The sequence below is a fragment of the Pezoporus wallicus genome, unplaced genomic scaffold, assembly GCF_028554395.1.
Source record: "Pezoporus wallicus isolate ANWC-B61680 ecotype Strahan unplaced genomic scaffold, APGP_CSIRO_Pwel_v1 contig_5485, whole genome shotgun sequence".
Taxonomy (NCBI): domain Eukaryota; kingdom Metazoa; phylum Chordata; class Aves; order Psittaciformes; family Psittacidae; genus Pezoporus; species Pezoporus wallicus.
The window spans coordinates 980,221-998,752 of record NW_026641550.1 but is presented as its reverse complement, the minus strand read 5'-3'; the positions used below and the strand labels follow the sequence as shown (position 1 = coordinate 998,752).

General features: G+C 40.0%; 1 protein-coding gene across 4 annotated transcripts in view; it reads right to left on the bottom strand.

The window, feature by feature from the left end:
- Positions 1-18,532, bottom strand: part of SLC66A2 (solute carrier family 66 member 2) — a 74,595-nt gene that overhangs the window by 38,406 nt on the left and 17,657 nt on the right. For 3 of the 4 annotated variants that reach the window (XM_057424243.1, XM_057424242.1, XM_057424245.1), the window contains exons 3-4: positions 12,936-13,069; positions 8,542-8,595 (exon numbers count right to left, since the gene is read on the bottom strand). In XM_057424243.1, coding sequence (XP_057280226.1) covers positions 8,542-8,595; positions 12,936-13,069 — 188 coding nt within the window. The remainder of the gene's footprint in view (positions 1-8,541; positions 8,596-12,935; positions 13,070-18,532) is intronic. The other variant, XM_057424244.1, reaches the window with a different exon arrangement.

Genomic DNA, 18,532 nt, shown 5'->3' with positions numbered 1-18,532 from the left:
TACGATTTATGACCAGTCAGAAGACAGCCCACAAAATATCACAGCACTGTTCACTACTAGGGCAAGACTCCAACATCTTTTAACAACCTGGACAATGGCAAGTTCATGAAATTCAGGTGAGTGCATCACAGACTGAGGGACAGCATTACTATTCAAATGGCTATTAGTCTGGAGATACAGGCTGACAGTAATACCATGAAGTTCAGGGTTACTGCACAGCTGGGAAGGAGTAACAGTACAGCTGCTAGGGGCTGACTCGCTAGCAAGCAGCTTTGTAGACTAGTGGAGGGTAGCCTAGCAGACAATTTAAGAAGAATTAAGCAGTGTGTCCTTGTTGCAAAGGCAGCTGATCACTTACTGGGCTGTACAGTTAAGCAAGTGCATGGCTAACAGACAGAGGGAAGTCTTTATTCCTTTCTATTCACTACCAGCAAGACTGTACCTGGATGGAGTTCCCAAGTACAAGAAAGGCATACCTACTGGAATGAGCCCAGTGGTGGGTCATCAAGATGATCAAAAGGCTGAGGTACATGGTATACATGAAGAACAAAGTTTGTTCAGCTTTAAGAAGAGAGGCTTCTTGCTGCTATCTGAGAGTGTACCTCTGGACATAAAACTTGCCTGTGCAAGGCCCTGAGCAACCTCATCCCTGCTTCTAAGGGACCACATAACTCCTTCCAAACCAAATTATTCTAAGACCTAGTTTAAAGAACAAATCTTACTATTCAGATCTAGATGTGACCAAGTATACAATGGCATGTGACAAGCTAAAGAAGTCTGAAACTGCAAAAGCTTCTCACACCTGCTAAAGTGAAGCAGCACCTCTGTGCATAGGTGTTCCCTGCAGGAATAGGCAGACAAACTGGCTGTATTTGAACATTTAGGTGTTTCACTACTAATGTCATTAAAGCATCTAGTTAGTCTGGCTCCAACCACGAAGGAAAATTTTATTTCAAAAACTCTGTTTTTTCACAATTTCTCCAGTTACCACCGCAGCCCTGACAACAAGATCAGTCTGATCTCCCAGGTTCCAAGCACTGCTCAGCAGGCAAGGTTTGGAAACCCAAGAGCACCCTCGTGTGGCTAGATGTTGCTATGAGCTCCCCTTCCTCCAGTTAAATTACACGCAGCACAAGCAAAATCCGCATTTTATTCCCAGGTTTACTTCCCCACCACACCACCATCAAGAAGCGGTATTTGTGCCAGAAGTACTGCCACCACACAGTTCTTCCAACGGACCCTACTTAAGCCGTCTTCTTTCCACAGGACTACAGCTTGGTGACAGGCCTCACAGAGGCTGCTAAAAGGGCACCACAGCAATCAGAGCCAGAGAGAAACCAGAGCAGTACATTCCAGAAACAGCGCTGAGCTTTGCCTTCTGATACCTCTTGGTAATACTGCTCATGCCAAGCTGGAGAGCCACCTTCACCATCACCCTCTTTTCTCCCAGTGCTAAGACAGTTTTTCCTCAATTTAAGAAAAAAAGGAATATAAGTTCCTGCTAGCAGATAAGGGTTTTTTCTTTTCCCTGACCACTTCAGTTTTGTGGGGGTTTTTTGGTGGGTTTTTTTTTAAGAGAGACTGAATGAACAGCAGCTGTACTTCTCTTTCCCAGCTCCCCCAACCATTGCAGCATGCACTTCATGCTGCACGGAAAACAAAAGGCCTCACCACTGTACAAGCCTCGCTCACTCCACCTAACCTGCACCCATGCCCTGCCTGTCCATTCCCTTTTTCCTTTTAGCCAGTAGGCTTTCAGAATAGGCATGGGCCCTTTACAGGTGTCCTGGGTTCCCAGGACAACAGGCTACATTCAACTTGGCAGATCACTGAAGTAAATAAAAAGAATGGCTTGCTCCCATTTTCATGCTGAAGCCATTCAAAAGCAGTAGCAAGGCTGATACAAAAGGAGGGTCCAGCAGGCCCTTAACTCAGGTCTGAACAAACTGTTCTACCACCAAATAGCATCTTACTGAAGCCATTATGACTCAGTAAAGATTTTACAAGTCTCTGTCTAGCTGTTTTCCCCACCACCCATAAGCTGCTAAAAGGTAGCTAAATAACAATTATAAAATGTGGTAGCCTCAAAAATATAACACCATCCTCCAGGTCCCCTGCCCTGATCACTACTAAACCCATGTAACACCTTCTAAAAGGGATAGAGATGCTTATGGTCTGACTACCACCAATGACAGGAACCAAATGAAATAATGTGAGATGCAAAACATTGCAAAGATAATACAACTAACAAAATTAAGAACACAGTGTATTCTTCATTAGCTAACATATATATATATATATATATCTCCTACACCAAAAGTAGAAGTAAAAGAAACAAAAGGATGGTATTTTCAAATTGCATGTGGGGGTCTCATAGAACACCAGAGGGAATATTTTATTTACAGTCCCCCAGTAGCTCAGATCAGAAGAGCCCTCTGCAGGACATTAAGTCCAGTCTTCTGTTCAAAGCTAACCTGTTAAAATTTAAAAACAGAGCACATTTCACTTTACCAAGAGGTACTTTGGGTCTCTCAGATTAAGAACGGGTAGATTTTTAAACTACAATGATGAACCAGTTTGACTACAAGTTACTGTATGCATTACAATAACAAGCAAAGCAAAATGTCATTGCCCACATGAGGCACGAGAAAAGGATAATCCCTCCAGCTATTAAGGCTTTAGAGGTTTCAGTTTAAGAACCGAAAGAAGCTGCAGGTGGCAGCTCCAATTTCTCTAACCTTTTGAAAAAAACAATTTACAATGACCTTCCAATGCAGCCCTTAAAGTCCAAGAATGTTACTTACATTTATCACTGAATGTAAAATATTCACAATAAATACTCTTTAATAAATTCACTCCGTATTTCATCCATGTTTTTGTGGTTGTTCTTGCATCCTGCCTATGCCGGCTCACTTACTGAACAAGTGATCACAAAAAATATGAGCAGCAAGCTTAGAAGGAGAAAGAGGGGATGTTTGGAGTTAGGAAGTTTGTCTCTGCAAGTAACTATTAACCAAGTAACAGTTGCTTCCCAAGTAACTGTTACCCTGCTTTCCTGGAGATGACTGTACACCTATCAGCCAATGGAAGTAGTGAATGAATTCCAAAGAAAATAAGCTTCACCTGTGCACACAGCTCTTGCTTTACCTGTTAAACTATCTTTATCTCAAAAAGCAAGTTTTCTCACTTTTACCCTTATGATTCTCCCCTCCCACGGTGGGGGAGTGAGTGAGCTAGCAGCTATGTGGGGCTCAGCTGCTTAGCAACAGCCCACAACACAGGGACAGGCATGTTACTCCCTGTAGCTTTACTACAACTACTGACATTATGTCCATAGCTCATTAATGCAGCAATACACCTGAAATCATCTTAAGACTTGGAGGCTATTGCCTCATACTTACTCATACAGGTAATGTCAATCTCCTCCCTTTCTATTGCCAAGTTCAACCATGTCTCCCAGGAGAAAAAAACAGCTGGTGATCACCTTTATTCTCAGGCATCCCACCATTTTCCTCTAGCATTTAAATGTGCTATATGCCATGCATTTCCAAAGCAACCTGCCCACCTAGATCCCTCACCACAGCATCTGTCAGTCTGTGGACAGGTTTATTTATTGCAAATCCCCTTCTCCCCTCCTGGATCTCCCACACAGGCATGTGGGCCAGTGTTCTCCAACACAGGAAATCAAATTAAAAGAAAAGCCAATATTGCACTGTGGTGAGAAATGTACTTTCACACAGAGCTCTATGTTCTACCCTGTAACAAGCACACAGGCATGCAGCAAACATACCATACTCATGCCACCAGCTCACCGTGGAGAGGGGGGGGTGTTTCTGGTCTCTCATGTCAAGGAAACTGCAAACTACCAGTCAGAGGTCATAGGTGCACGGAGGCCTCAACAATCATAAATTACTGTTTGGTTCCTCCCTTACCTGCTGCCTTTTCTAAAAGCAAAATATCTCTCCGAAATATAGAATTTAAGTAGATAAATTTAAATTTAAACTAATAAGAAACAAAAATTATGTATTTAAAAAAACAAAAAGGTATTATAGCTTTCAACTTAATTATTCACTTTCAACGAACTGAAAAATGCCACTTCATCTTTAGAATCCCCATTTCTTATTTTCTTTTGTCTCCTGAAAAGATCCAAATATTGATGCAGAGAAAGATGAGGGAAAATAACTGCCCCCACCATACACAGAACTACAACCAAAGTGCCAATGTAGCCAGGTACCATTTCCTCTGGCAAAGCAGACCAGAGTTCCTCAACAACTAGAACCCCATTAATACCAAAAAAAAATCCATCCTTTTGGCATCCTAGCCACACAGACACCATTATAACCCAACTCTCCTGGATACCCTCCCCTGAAGATCAACAAAGGCACTCTTGCATATAATGCATATAATCCTGGAAAGAAGGGATCTAAATCCCTTCAAGTCTGTGTGCAGTTACGCACACACAGTGGTGGTGTGCATCCTAGCAACAGGTATGATTTCGTTACGTATTCAACTACACAGCAGCTGTACAGGGAACTCAGCTATTAGAAAGTGTGGTGTAAAAGTCACATAATTTCAATGAAACCAAAGCGCTACCCACAACTGCCTAAGGGAAACTGGTTCTGCACTCTGCTCAGGTCGTCAGCACGAGGACAGAGAAGCACATTGTGCGTATTATTGACAGAGCACCCACAGAAAATCACAGAGCATACCTGCACCCTTGCAAGCCAGACACCCTGCTGGACTCAAAGGGAGCCAGAGCACCAATTAAATAAAGTTCACAACCTTCATGGCCCATGTAGGTGAGGCACTCAGGCACATGGTTTAGTGGTAGACTTGGCTGGCAATGTTAGATTTACAGCTGGACTCAAAGATTTTTTCCAACCTAAATGATTCTAGGATTCCATGCAACGTGTTAGTGCTGTTCTAGAGTATGCCAACAATGTATCACAAACCAACTGACACCCCCAGTTAAGTAAAGACTGCAGACAAAGGAAGAGCTGAAAGTGTGAGTTATTCACAAGCCTGTCACACTGCCCATGGAAACCATGTAGCAATGACTGTACCTGCTTAGTTCACATTATCTTCATTATTTTGCAGATACTAACAGAATGGTTTATGTTGGAAAGGGTCTTAAAGCTCATCCAGTTCCAACCCCCTGCCATGGGCAGGGACACCTTCCACCAGACCAGGTTGCTCCAAGCTGCGTCCAACCTGGCCTTGAACACTGCCAGGGATGGGGCAGCCACAGCTTCTCTGGGCAACCTGTGCCAGGGCCTCACCACCCTCACAGGGAAGAACTTCTTCCTAATATCTCATCTAAACCTACCCTCTGTCATCACAAAGCCATTATCTCTAGTCTACCTAGATCTAGCAGAAGTGTCCTTCAAGATGTTTAAACATCAATTCAGAAAAAAAAAAAATAAAAAAAAAAAAAAGTCCCATTCACTTTGAGGCTTGCCTGCCACACCACTGAGACCAGTCCAAACTTCAAAAGATACAGCCTCTTGGGAACAATGCCTTGTTTAGTGGTTTTGTTACTTCTGCCCCAACAAACTCCAACACACACATAGCTCAAAATACATACAGGAAACTTGTATTTTTAGTGTAATAGATTAAGACATTTATCCACATTTATTCTAAACATGACGAATTTATTCTAAACATGACGAACATGACGAATGCAGCTTTGCTCAGTCTCTGCAGCAGCCATCAAATGCTAGCAGGTACCAAGTAGAACTAGATACTTCCATTACAAAAAGGGAATAAAGTATTATCCCTTCAGAACTGGAGCTACTTAATTCTTTTTGATTCCTTCCTTTCCCCAGAAAAAGGGGAATAATTTTATTTCTGTATGAAATCAGGAAACCCTACACTCTGGGGCCTACAACACTGTAAGTTATTTTACTTAGGTCAGTGAAATTGCAGCTCAGTGAAACTGCAGCAACCTTCCCTCACTCAGCTCTCCCCTTCTCCCCACTCTCAACTCCCTTCAGCACTGACTGCTAGAAAGTCAGTTTTCAGAGTCATGTGCCAGATAAAGGCTTTTTCAGATAACATGTGGATAAAGCAGTGGCATTAAGTGGCTTGCTGGATTCCTGACGAGGAAACGTACCTAAAAGCAATTCCAGACAGCACTGCAGGAGCTCAGTTACTATTAGTAGAGAGGCATCAAACAAATGCCTCAGTATGCATCTAACAAGTTGAAAATTCATAGACTGACTAGTACGCCTTCAGATGAATAGTTCTACAACAAAACAGTGTTCATGGATAGTCAATCTTCAATTACAAACACAATATACAGTGGTTTTACTATGTAATCGGAAAAAAAAACCCAACCCAAAACAAAAAAAAAAATCATAATATAATGGTTTCTGAAGCCTCAAAAAATACTGAAGAACATTTTACACCACTGAAATAAACAGGTGAACTGAAAAAGCTGATTTATTCTTCTAGGGGAAAAAAAAAAGTTTAATCAAAACTCATTAAAAGACATTATGAGAATGCACTGTCAGGTGGAAATATGGCAAATACTCCCCTTACCTAATCTCTATGTGATCTTCCCCAGAGCTGTAAGAAAACACTGCACTGCAGGACATAGCTCAGTGAAGCCCTCTGTAAACTGAAGTATGACTTCAGCTGCGACGTAAAGCATCATGCATCCTACTCTTTACACAACCAGGATATACATACATTATGTTGTATGTACAAGATAACCAAACACCTCAAAACATTTCCTATTTGTTTACACCCATAAGAATTACCACATTTCAACATACTTGCGCAACCCAGTCTTTAAAATCCTGTGCAGTAGCGCAAGACTGACCTGTTTTTCTTAGTGATAACTCAATTCATCCCATTTTGCCAAGCAATTCCAAAATGAACTTGAAGTAGTATTTATTAACCAAATATTTCAAACTTAAAACAGTTGGATTAAAAGGTAAGGTGCTTTTTTCTACAAGCCTCAACTTTTTAACCTATAAACTACCAAGCACATCACTTTTTAACAAAAAAAAAAAAAGACAAAAATATCTGAAACTAGTAAAAGATCACATCAGTTACTTATTTCTGTTTGATTTTAACTACTTGAAGCCTTTTTAAATAACCCACTCAATCATAACTAGGAGCACAGACAACTCTTTCTAGGTCTCACACTATAAATAAAGCATTAATGAATACTAGTGAAAGACAACAGGAATATTGGCACAAGGAACACAGGACCGTTTAAAGGTTACATTCCATCGGTTAGTGTTGCAAGCCAGTGAGAATGACTACAAACTAGAATTAAAGACAAACAGAAAAACAAAACAGTTTGATACCAAGTCCAGGGGGAAAAAAAAAATTGGTTTGAAAACACAAAAGGAAAAGGTGCTTTGCAAAATTCTGTCATTGGACCCAAAAAGGTAAATTTCCCAAAGTGTGTATTTTGCCCCTAAATCTGAAAGGGGAGATCCAGAAGATGAATCATTAAAAGGGAGTTTAACCTTAGCAGGAACGGCCATATGCCTTCAAGAAAGCACTCAGGTCAATATTACTCTTCAGTAGTCTCCTCAGAGCTAACTCCAGTCTAATTAACTGCGTGTGTTGACAAATACAGAAGTGAAGGCTCTCCTTCGGCACCAGTAATATTCTTCTTTACCTTCTATTTTTTCAGTTGACCCCTTGCTAACTCGAGTATTGCAACACAGCATAACTTAGTATAAATGTGAGATTCTGACTCAGTTCAATTAAAATCTGTCCAGAAGTTTACTTTGGGAACTTTTGTGTCTCTAGTCAACATAACTTCCCTAGCGCTAAGCCTCAACTAATTTAAAACAGAATTACCATGACTTGAATAAACTGTCTTTCCAAACTACTGAGTTGAAAATACTGCCAAGCGGGTTTGCACCTAATATTTCCTCTTCTTTAGGCAAATTAAAAAGCATAGATTCCAACTTTGAAACAGAAGATTGGAAGATTTCACTTTAAGTGTTACTAATTCCCAAGTACCAATGTTGAGGCTGCTCTAATGAAAGAGGAATAAGCCAGAAAATTTCACAAGGATGCAGCTGATTTGCCTGAACATGAAGCATTGTGGGAAATTTCTTTAGTAGCATTCTGAACAACACTAAAAGATACTCCTGTATTTTCATAGTTTCCTTCAGACTCAGATCTGGAAGAGGAGAAATGTGAGTCCAAACAGACAGATCCCTGTATCATGTAGTATTTTGCTTGTCTAGCTCAGGGAAGGAAAAAGGAAGGTATCATTGACACAAAACATGGTGAATTCCACTGTCTTCAGAAAAATGGTTTCTGAAATAAGAGCTGAAAGCATCTTTTCCTCTATGAAGAAAGTTAAAAAGTGGAGAAGGGAAAATTTAAAAACAAAACAACAACAATCAAAAAAAAACCACCAGTTTTAGTATGTCAAGAAAAGGTAATGCAAACATTCTTTATGGAAATGACCATGCAATCATTTCAAAAAATGTTTACAAAAAGTAGCAAAGCATGAAATATGTAGTCAAGGCGACAACTTCATGCAGAATGGGTTTGTCCAGTACATACCCAGATAGGATCTCTTGGGAGGTGCTTTGATTTCTTCATCCTTACTATCTGCAGCTACATAAAAAACAGTAGAGGGGGAAAAATTAAAAAAAAAAATAAAATAAAAAAGAAAAAGGAAGGAAAGACAAACAGACTTGTATGATTAAATACAACAGTGGGTCTTTAGTTATAGTTTAGTCAGTTAGTACATTTTGCTTATAAAAAGTTATAGCCAAAACAAAACATGCCAGAAATCTTAGTTCCCATGCCTTCTATAAAACTCCCACCCCATGATGTTGAGATAGGGTCAAGCGGTAGGAAGTTCCAAAACAGTCTCAATGCACAACCCAATAGCAATGTACCTGTGGGAGAAAATGAAGGCTTAAAACAGTGAAACAGACAGCTTAGCTTTTTCTTTATCTATGTTTCACAACCAGAGAAAACAAGCTGTTATCTCAGCAACACTGAATGTGTAGATATATATGTATAATCAGCTAGCCAATACAGTTGCCTTGCCTCCCATGCAAAACGCTGCTCTAAAAGTTTCAGAAAACCTGCACTTTAGTCAATCATATGAAAGACAAAGAAGACACCAATCTGCATGCTAAATTCTTTCACTCTAGCCTTCTTCCACCAGCTGAAAACCACATACTACGCAAGTGTGCTTTCCAGTATCAAAAACAGAGCTCTTCAAGGGATCAAAGTACTATAATAAGACACAAGTTATAAAGCCGATTAAGACAACCAGCAGTTGGAAGAAAAACTGGATGAGTGACCAGAGGAAATCGTCTTCATGTAAAAACACAAGAGCCCATGTTCTACACGGGGAGCCTGGGCTGTATATAAGAAGAGACACCCAAAAGCCCATTTTTAACAAATGCTGTCCACTGGTTTTCAGTATAGTTTATACATTCAGGGAGCTAGAAATCTGTCACAATGTCTTGGGCCTGAAATGAAACTGATTCTTTGCTGGAGAGGTGCAGAAGCCTTATCTGGGGAAAGAAAAAGAGGGTCTTGCAGAGAGTGTCTGTCCCTCCAAGAATATGAAATGACTGCTCTGGCCTGCCAATGTTTTCAAGAGTGACCAGATGTTTTTAATTATCTTTATCTTTGAGCACCTTGCTTCAGCTTCCTCTTGATTCTCGAGTCAAGACATAGGACATGCACATTTTGCTTTCAATATTTAGCTCTCTAGCATGGTAGCATCATCATGCCCCAGAAATACTACAATGCTTTGAACAAAACCAACTACAACAAAAGAAACTGCCACTGAACCTTACCTTTCTGTACTGAGCCAACAACATAGGGTATATACAGCTGCACAGACACCAATTTAAAAGTGGGCAATGAATAATGAGACCTGTTGTGATAACAATAATGGCACCAGGACATTTGCATTAAAGCAGTCAAGATGCAATTAAAGTGATGTTAAATAAAAGATAAAAGATGAGGAAGTATTTTTTCATGCCTGCTGATTTAATCTGCAGACTTCTTCATACAGTTTTCTAAGTATTCATATGCAGGAGAAAGAACTGTACTATGATTGGAGGTTTTAAAATAAAATTAGAATACTTTGTTGTTTTCTTGCTTGGCTTAGTTTGGTTTTTGTCATGTCATGTGTTGTGTCCTCCCCCCAGTTCAGAACTGTTAAAAACAAACTACACAGTCCAAGCTTAACAAAACAGTTTCATACATAAAGAGGACTTACTCTGCCTTCAATCAGCACATAATAAAGTTTACGTATCCAGAACAAAAAGTCAGTGTAGCACAAGATGGGCTCTGCCACTTTCAACTTGCTTTCACTGCCAGACTAAAAAAAAAGGGAGGGGGGAAGGAGGAGAGAGAATCTCATAACTGAGAGCCACTGAGAGAAAAAAATAAAAGATTATGTGAGTTTTCCTAACAAGTTCTCTATGTAGAGCTTGTAAGAAATAATCAAACATTACTGGGTAAGATTCTCAGGAGACTCTATTTTTCATGCTATGCTAGTTACGCTATAAAAGAAAGTACAAACATTTTGACTGAATGGCTTTATGTGAATGTTCTGAATTGCTATTGATATGTATTTTAATCCATTAACAGCACAAAACAGGCTAGAGAACACAGGATTAGGAAAGACTGCTCCTTAATGCTTCAAGAAGTTTTAAGTAGGTTCCTTCTGAACTAGTTATTACTAAAGGGACCTTAGCTGTGAGAATAATAAAAACAGGAGAAAAAAGGCAATTCCCACATAATTCAAAACACACTGGTAGACATATACTAACAGAGTAGAGGGGAAACATCACATTTAATAGTAATGCAAGAAACCAGCAAGCCCCCTTCCACTGAAATATTCTACTCACTTTCTAAATATTTTGGATTATTTTGAAGAAACATTCAGAGGTAGGATAGAAATTAAAGAAGAAAAATGTTTAAACTGAAGACTAGCCATGTGAGAAATAATAAACTATATTACATACAGAAATAGTGCACCTTCCCCTCAGAATTCTGCAAGGTTAATCAAAAACACTGACCTCAAACATAACTTCTCACTACCCCAACAAGCTATGAGGAAAGAAAGTTAAGTACACAGACTTATCAGCTTGCATAGATCACCATAAAAATCGGGAGATAAGATTAGTATAGGATTAGAAACATCGATCTCACTCCTACTCATATTGTGCTTAAAATACAAACCTATCTTTCTGTCTTAAAAAAGAGCTTTGTACGCATTGATATACTTATTCTGAGCCATCGTGCTACAGCTGGCCTTTAGTAAAAAGAAAAAAAAAATAACAATCACAAGTAAGAAGACTTTAGTTGTTCTCAAAGTTTGTGGGGGGAGGCAAGCATTTCAATAAAAACAAATAATAAAGGTCCCTAAGTAAGTAAAATCAGTCTCTCTAATTAAACATATAAACTGAGTTTCAGGAAAAAGAAAGGGGTCAAATGACTTAATGCAACCTTGAGAACTTTCCATTACCTGGTAACAAAAAGACTGATTATCCTTTAAGGAGACTGTATGTCTTTCAGGGAGAGTTATTTAAATAGGGCTACATACTAAACTGAATAGCCTCCCTTTCTGTTCAAAGGTTACCAAACGAGCCTGCAAGACTGTGTGTGTAAATGTGCACGAGGATCATATCCCCTCAGAAAAGGCAAACAGAGAAACCTTTCTGCCCCTTCAGAAAATGCTAGCGTAGAGAGCAAAGGAGGGAGAAAGCATACATGCCCCTCCCAAATGCCTTCTGGATTTTAACTACTGCTAAGTCTAGCTGGAAGTCATTCATCCTGGCAGACCAAGAACCATTGTGAATGCCACAGCTTGTGTCTGGGAGCTGGAGTCCAGCTCCCATTCCACATGAATTCACTTACCTGAAAAGTTTCACAATACAAAATGAGCAGGAATTAAAGTCGCTTCCCTAGCTACTACATAAATTACCCTACTGCAGAGCCAGTAGCTACTGCCTTCTAATGATGGCTGTGCATATCTGGAACTGGATCAGACCCTCAATTATTAGGGAGTGAGGGAAGAGAACAGATGGAGAGAATAAATTATCCATTCCTATTGGCAAAACAACTGACAAAAAGCTGACAGCATTAATTCTCTTCTTGTTGTTAATAAGCTGTAACTTAAAATGTTAAGTCAAAGTCAACAAGGAGAAACACAAAAACTACTCCTCTTGCATTTTTTATCTGGGAAAAGGAAAAAAAGCAGAGAGTTTCCACAAAGCTTGAACATCAAACAAGGAATTCTACTCTGGCCCCGACTGGAATTATCAATGCCTAAAAATTAACAAATAACCAAAATTAAAAAACCACATGAAAATTCCCGTAAATCCCCAAACTAATCCCACACTAAAGCCCAAAGAAACAGTATACAAAAAGACAGTTTGGCAATCATGATATGACAGCACCTCCTATTTTGGAAGCAAATAACTCTGTAAGTAAAAATTAAATTATGTACAAAAGCAAGTATTTGCATGCAAAATAAAATTTCAGGTAATAGTGTATGATCATACCCAAGAACTTAGTACAAAGTACAGGTGAAGAAAATAACTTCCTATTCTGGCCAAGATCTTAAAAAAAAAACACAAAACAAAACAAACAAAAACCCAAAACACAAAAAATAACAAAAAAAAAAATTCCAGGCTACCACAATGGCATAACAGCCAGCTCTATATTCAGGACATGGTGTGAAATATTAAGGAGAACTCTGATTTCTAGACTGAGCCAAGACCCATCTGAGATAAAATTACAGCTTTACATATTTATCCCTCAAAAAGCAGTTTCAAAAAAGAAGTTCAGGAAGTGCTACACCAAATTATCAAGAGAGGAGACTGGACTGCAATTCGGAGAGAATTTTTATCCAAAGTAACAGTGCACCATGCTTTCAAAAGCATTTATCCTGCAAAAAGACAGTTCCCGTCACTAACCTGCAAAAGAGCGGCGTTTTATGTTTAGCTCATTGGACACGCGTACTTCAGTGCACAGTTTCAGCATCAGTAACATAGTAATGATCATTATAATGCTTTGCCACAACAGAGGGGATTCAAAATGCCTTCCAAACCTGAAAAAAATAAGAAGGAAAAGAAAATATATAAAACGTCTCAAAAATGACAAGTGTTGTACTCAGTTAGTTTCATTCTTTGACCCTAAGCACCTGAAAAAGGAAATCCTAACAGTAACAGGTATGAAAGGTTGAGGAAGAGAAAGTTACCAACCAAATCTAGATGCACATACAGTAAGTAGCTCAGGGTCATACTCCCCTTGACAGGACTATCTGAGAACTTTATTACAACATCTCTGCGGACTGATCCCAGAAATTCTGAAACCAGAAGCTTAAGTCTTTATTTCCAAAGCTAGCAGCAAACCTATTATTTTGAAAGGAGAATCAGATTCATTGATTGGTCAAGACAGTACAGAGAGACCAGTTATGTCGCATTAATACCAGTTACGTCCTCTCCACATACACACTCTGTATATTTCACAAGGACTTCTATGCAAAACTTACCTTTCTTAATTTTTCATTTTAAGATGAAGTCATAAAAACAATAGCACTTGCCCTATAAAGAAATAAATACTCACAGCTATTAGCTTGCTAGGTTTAATATAAAATATTCCTACAGAGTGGAAAGATCAGGTCTGGACCACAGCTGGGGGAAGCCTAAAGTATGTGGGAACTGAAGATACATCATTTGTTCTCTCGTGCCCTCCCCCAATGCAATTTCTGCTTGCTCACAGAGGATGCTTATAATGTGAGCAGGTGGGAATTACTGAGCCCTTCTTGCACATAAAACAGGAACGTGAACTTGGTTTGTGGCCAATCTTGATTGAAGAGCTTACCCTTATGTGATTGCACAAGGTTCTGTCACAAGAAAATAAGACTCTTCAGTGAAGACCAGTGATGCTCTGAGCTCCTCTTTCTGCATTACTTGAAAGCTCAGCAATCTGCACCAGACACATCCAGTATGCGCATTAAAGGTAAAGGATGGAAGTATTTCATGTGCAGTCCTCAAAGTGTACTAGATTTGCAATAGGAAGGCTGCATGCATATCATGGTGAGCTGCTTCTCTGTGATCATCAGTTCAGCCAGATTTTACACCTTGAAGACAGAGAAGGCAGCGTGGAGACCTCATAGCAGCCTTCCAGTACCTGAAGGGGGCCTACAGGGATGCTGGGGAGGGACTCTTCATTAGAGACTGTAGTGAAAGGACAAGGGGTAACGGGTTAAAACTTAAACAGGGGAAGTTTAGATTGGATATAAGGAGGAAACTCTTTCCTGTTAGGGTGGTGAGGCACTGGAATAGGTTGCCCAGGGAGGTTGTGAATGCTCCATCCTTGGCGGTGTTCAAGACCAGGCTGGATGAGTCCTTCGGTGATACAATTTAGCATAAGGTGTCCCAGCCCACAGCAGAGGGGTTGGAACTAGATGATCTTAAGGTGCTTTCCAACCCTAATTATTCTATGATTCTTTGTTGAGGAAGGGATTTGCTGAAAACGCATCGCTATGCTCCCCAACTCCTTCAGCCTACATCGTGAGGCACAGGCTTTCTAAACTTCGTCACAGCACTGTTATCAAGGCCATTCTCCGACTACACCATGCTGCTTCGCAGGCATGGCAACCACTGCCGTCCTCTTGACAGTTCCTGGTTTATAGCACCCTGGCAAAATATAATTTCTTGAGCTTGGCTACTTTCATGGTAGAGCTACACAGCAGTAAAAACCAATTAGGTTCACCATTGCATTCTCACACAATACTGCATTTTCACTATAGCCATTTCACCAGAGAGATTTCTTGTTATGAGTCAACTACTAAGGAAAATAGGAGAGAGACTGGAAAGCCCCTGACTAGCTTCCTTGGAAATCCTCCTGTGCAGAACATGCAAGCAGCCCACAACAGTGAAAAGAGTCAAGTATTTCCTGCCTAATGGGATACAGCTAAGGAAAAGTATGACACCTTCAGCCTCCACACCACTGTCAAAGGCACAACCAGAACCTACAGGAAGAATAGCAGTTCCATGTACTGTAGTCCCTCCTTCTTTCTACCATCAATGGATTTGTTGTAGGCCACATGAGACCTACTAAAAAAAGCAGAAGACTCTATGAAGAAGAGAATAAAGAGCATGACTGCTGCATGTAATCAGAGGCAGAGCTCACTCTGGATAAGGCTTTCACTCTACTAGGAAAATGCAGGGGAGAAGAATGAAAATTTGGCCTAGACTAGCCTATGCCCATGATCCCAAAGCTCATTCAGCCCGCGTTGCTGACTGTGGCCAGCTTTCCCTGAACTACTGGAATTCACTTCTCCTATATTTGTCTTTTATTCAGGGAATAAGGAAAACAAATGTGGGAAAGACTTACCCAGAACTACAGAGCACTTAAAACTGTTTACATCAGGTTCAGAAAAAACATCTCCAATTACAAATACATTTGCATGTAAAAAGATAGTCATGTATATAAGATGTGCTGAGCTAACAGCACAGTAAGCTAGAAGCTGTTATGATGGTAAATCCAGCCACAGGTCACTGCAAGGTTAATTTCTCCCTGCTGATGAGATTACTTGCAATTCAGTAATGGGTGCCTCACAAAAGTATTGCTTGCAGTATTAAAAGCCACCCACTACAAACACACCTAAGTATGGCCACCTGCTGTCTGATCATAACAATTTGCCATCACCACAGCCTTACCAGAAACAAGACTGGAAGTATTGCTGCAGATTGTCTTAAAAACTGAAAAGTTAAAAAAAAAATAAATAAAAAAACAGTGAAACAAAATTCACAACACATGAGAGGTAAACTGTTAATCTCAAAATCCTTATAGGGACTTCAAACAATGCACAACACCTAAATATTTTTACAACCCTCCAGCCAAAGACAATAAAGATTACACAACAAAACATACTCACATGAAATACACCTCCCCAGAACCGAGTCTTGCAGGTAACAAGACCCTCTAAGCTAGGTCACGTCTACAGGAAATCAAACAGCTGCCATAGAAACCAACAGGCAGAGAGCAAACAGATGACCTGTGCAACAAGACTGAGACGAATACCAGCATCAAGAACTAGTCGCATTCTTGAAGCTTTAAAAGTAAAGCCAGTACACTCATTTTGCTCAGGATCATGGCCAACAAACACCACTCCAAGCTGCTTACTCTACTTTGCATTGATATTAGGGCCTGTCAAAGCAACACTAATCCAGTTTAAGACTCCTCAAGCCATCCTGAGCTAGGAGCACTCTAAGATGCAAGCCCTGCAGGAAGAGCATGCTGTTCCACGTTCTGTTTAGCTTCTGCCTTGCAGATGTTTCTCCTATCTTTGCCTAAGCAGGAGCCGGGAGAGTAGGAACTTTAAAGTACATTATAAAATATGGAAGAGCCTTAGGATATTAGAACAGGCTTGTGGAAAAGAACTCTGAAGTCCTGGAATGAGGGGCTCACCATCATTATTCCACATTTTCACCCACAACTACCATAAAGAAGTTCACTTAAAATGAACAGTGACATATGGAGTATTCAGCGAACTCAGACTTCGTATGTCTGACTACAAAGAGACAAAGAGTTTTTTTCACTGTTTATTTAATACTGTAAAAACAAAAAGAACTCTAATGTGCAAATAATGGAGGGGATTTATATTTTATTAGTATTTCAGCAGCCTTAAAATGACTAATGCACATTCAGGGTGATAAACAGAAGTAAACATTCAAGTCAGAGCAGAGACTAACTCGTCATTGAGAAAACTACATCATTTCATCAGTATGATTCAATCCCATTGCAGTAACCCTGCTATTCCAGTGCTGGGCCTCCTCAAAATAGCAAATGACAATTGTGCAAAAGAAGCCCAATCTAGACTGAACATGAAAGGATTGCTCATCTGAGACACCTCTGGAAAGAAACTGACTGCTGTTGGTGCAACTTCATCACCATCTCCCTCACCTACACTCCTGGATGTCAGAGAGACCGTTCCACTCACTGCAAAAGTGGAAACCTCTGAAGTTACTATAGGCCTCACTGACCTAGGTCAACTTTTCCAGCTCTTTGGGAAGTTACAGATTCTAAGGCAACATAGAATGCATGCGGGATACTGCACACACCACCAGGGCCATGACATAATAGCCCAAGGTAGCAGCATGGCAGCTGTCTTGAAAGACAGCCCATTAAAATTACCGAACTTAATCAGCAAGAAGAACAAGGAACAAACTAGTTTTACAACAGGATCTCATGATACGAGTTTCTACTTGACACATAAACAGCCAGGACTTTATGGAGCATCCAAAACAAGCTTCTCACTTGGCATACAAAATCCTACTTTACAGCTTTACAAAAGAGCAGTGTATTTTATCCTTGTTCACTGGCATTTATAAAAAGGAGGAGGAACTGCATAACACTTTTGCTCTCAATATCTGAGCAAGATTCCACCAACAGACCATATGTAATCTAATCTTTCAAAGTTGTAGTCATTCTGTCAGCTTGGTTTATAGCATCATCCCACCTTCCTCACATGGTGAAAGCTGGAAAGATCTATTTTAGTGACAGGAGTCTTAAAAGCAAAAGTTTCTCCTTCCCACAGGAAGTTCTAAAAACAGATACCACTGGCCCATTCTCTGAAGCCAAAGAAACACCTGACAGCAAGGACCTGATCCCCAGGTAGGACTGCAGGTTTTACAGAAAAATAAATACGTAGGTATCTACCCCAGACAACAGCAAATCTATCATTTTCCTATAAATTAACTTCAGCTGCATACTTGTCTCAGTAAACTTCTACTCAGAACAAGAAGCTTATTCCACTGCCTCTGGCACCGAGAGCTCTGAGTTCTACTAACATTTCAGTTTTCATAGCCCATTTTGTTTCAGGTGAACTGAAGTGTAACGGGTAGAGGGTTACCTTTGTCCAAAAATAATACACTCCATAGTTTGTATCTTTTCCCTGACAGTCAGAACTTGTTTCCAGTTTGTCTTAAGCCAACTGTTTTATGAGAACAACTGCAAAATTGCACCACTTTATTTTCTGTTGTTTGGATTTCTATGACATTGCTGTATGAGGTTTAGGCCCGCAGAATTGCATCTCAAAAACTTTGGAAAGAATATTCCTGGAAAATATACAAACCGTATTATACTACTACATAAAACATTTTATGGACTGCAAAACTGAAAAAAACCTCTGGGAACTGAAGAGAGTCTAAATACTTTTGGCTGAACTTAACTCAAGTTACAAGTAAAAATGCCTACTGCTGACTTCTAAGAAATCTGCAGTTCCCTTTCCTCTAGGTATTCTGATTTTAATATTAAAAGACATCACAATTTATCTCACCATGAGCTCCGTATTAAAAATATAAGGGAGAGGGAGAACTCACAAGTAAGTTTTTCTGCATCCTCCACCCCCAACTGATTACAACTCTCACCCGCCTTCTTGTTCCTGTTCTCAACCATGACAATGCAAAGCTAGTCAGCTGTCAGACTGCAGGCCACATGAACCAAGAAGGTATGTCTGTCTTGATCACAGCTGAGTTCAAATGCCACAGTAGGCTTTGAA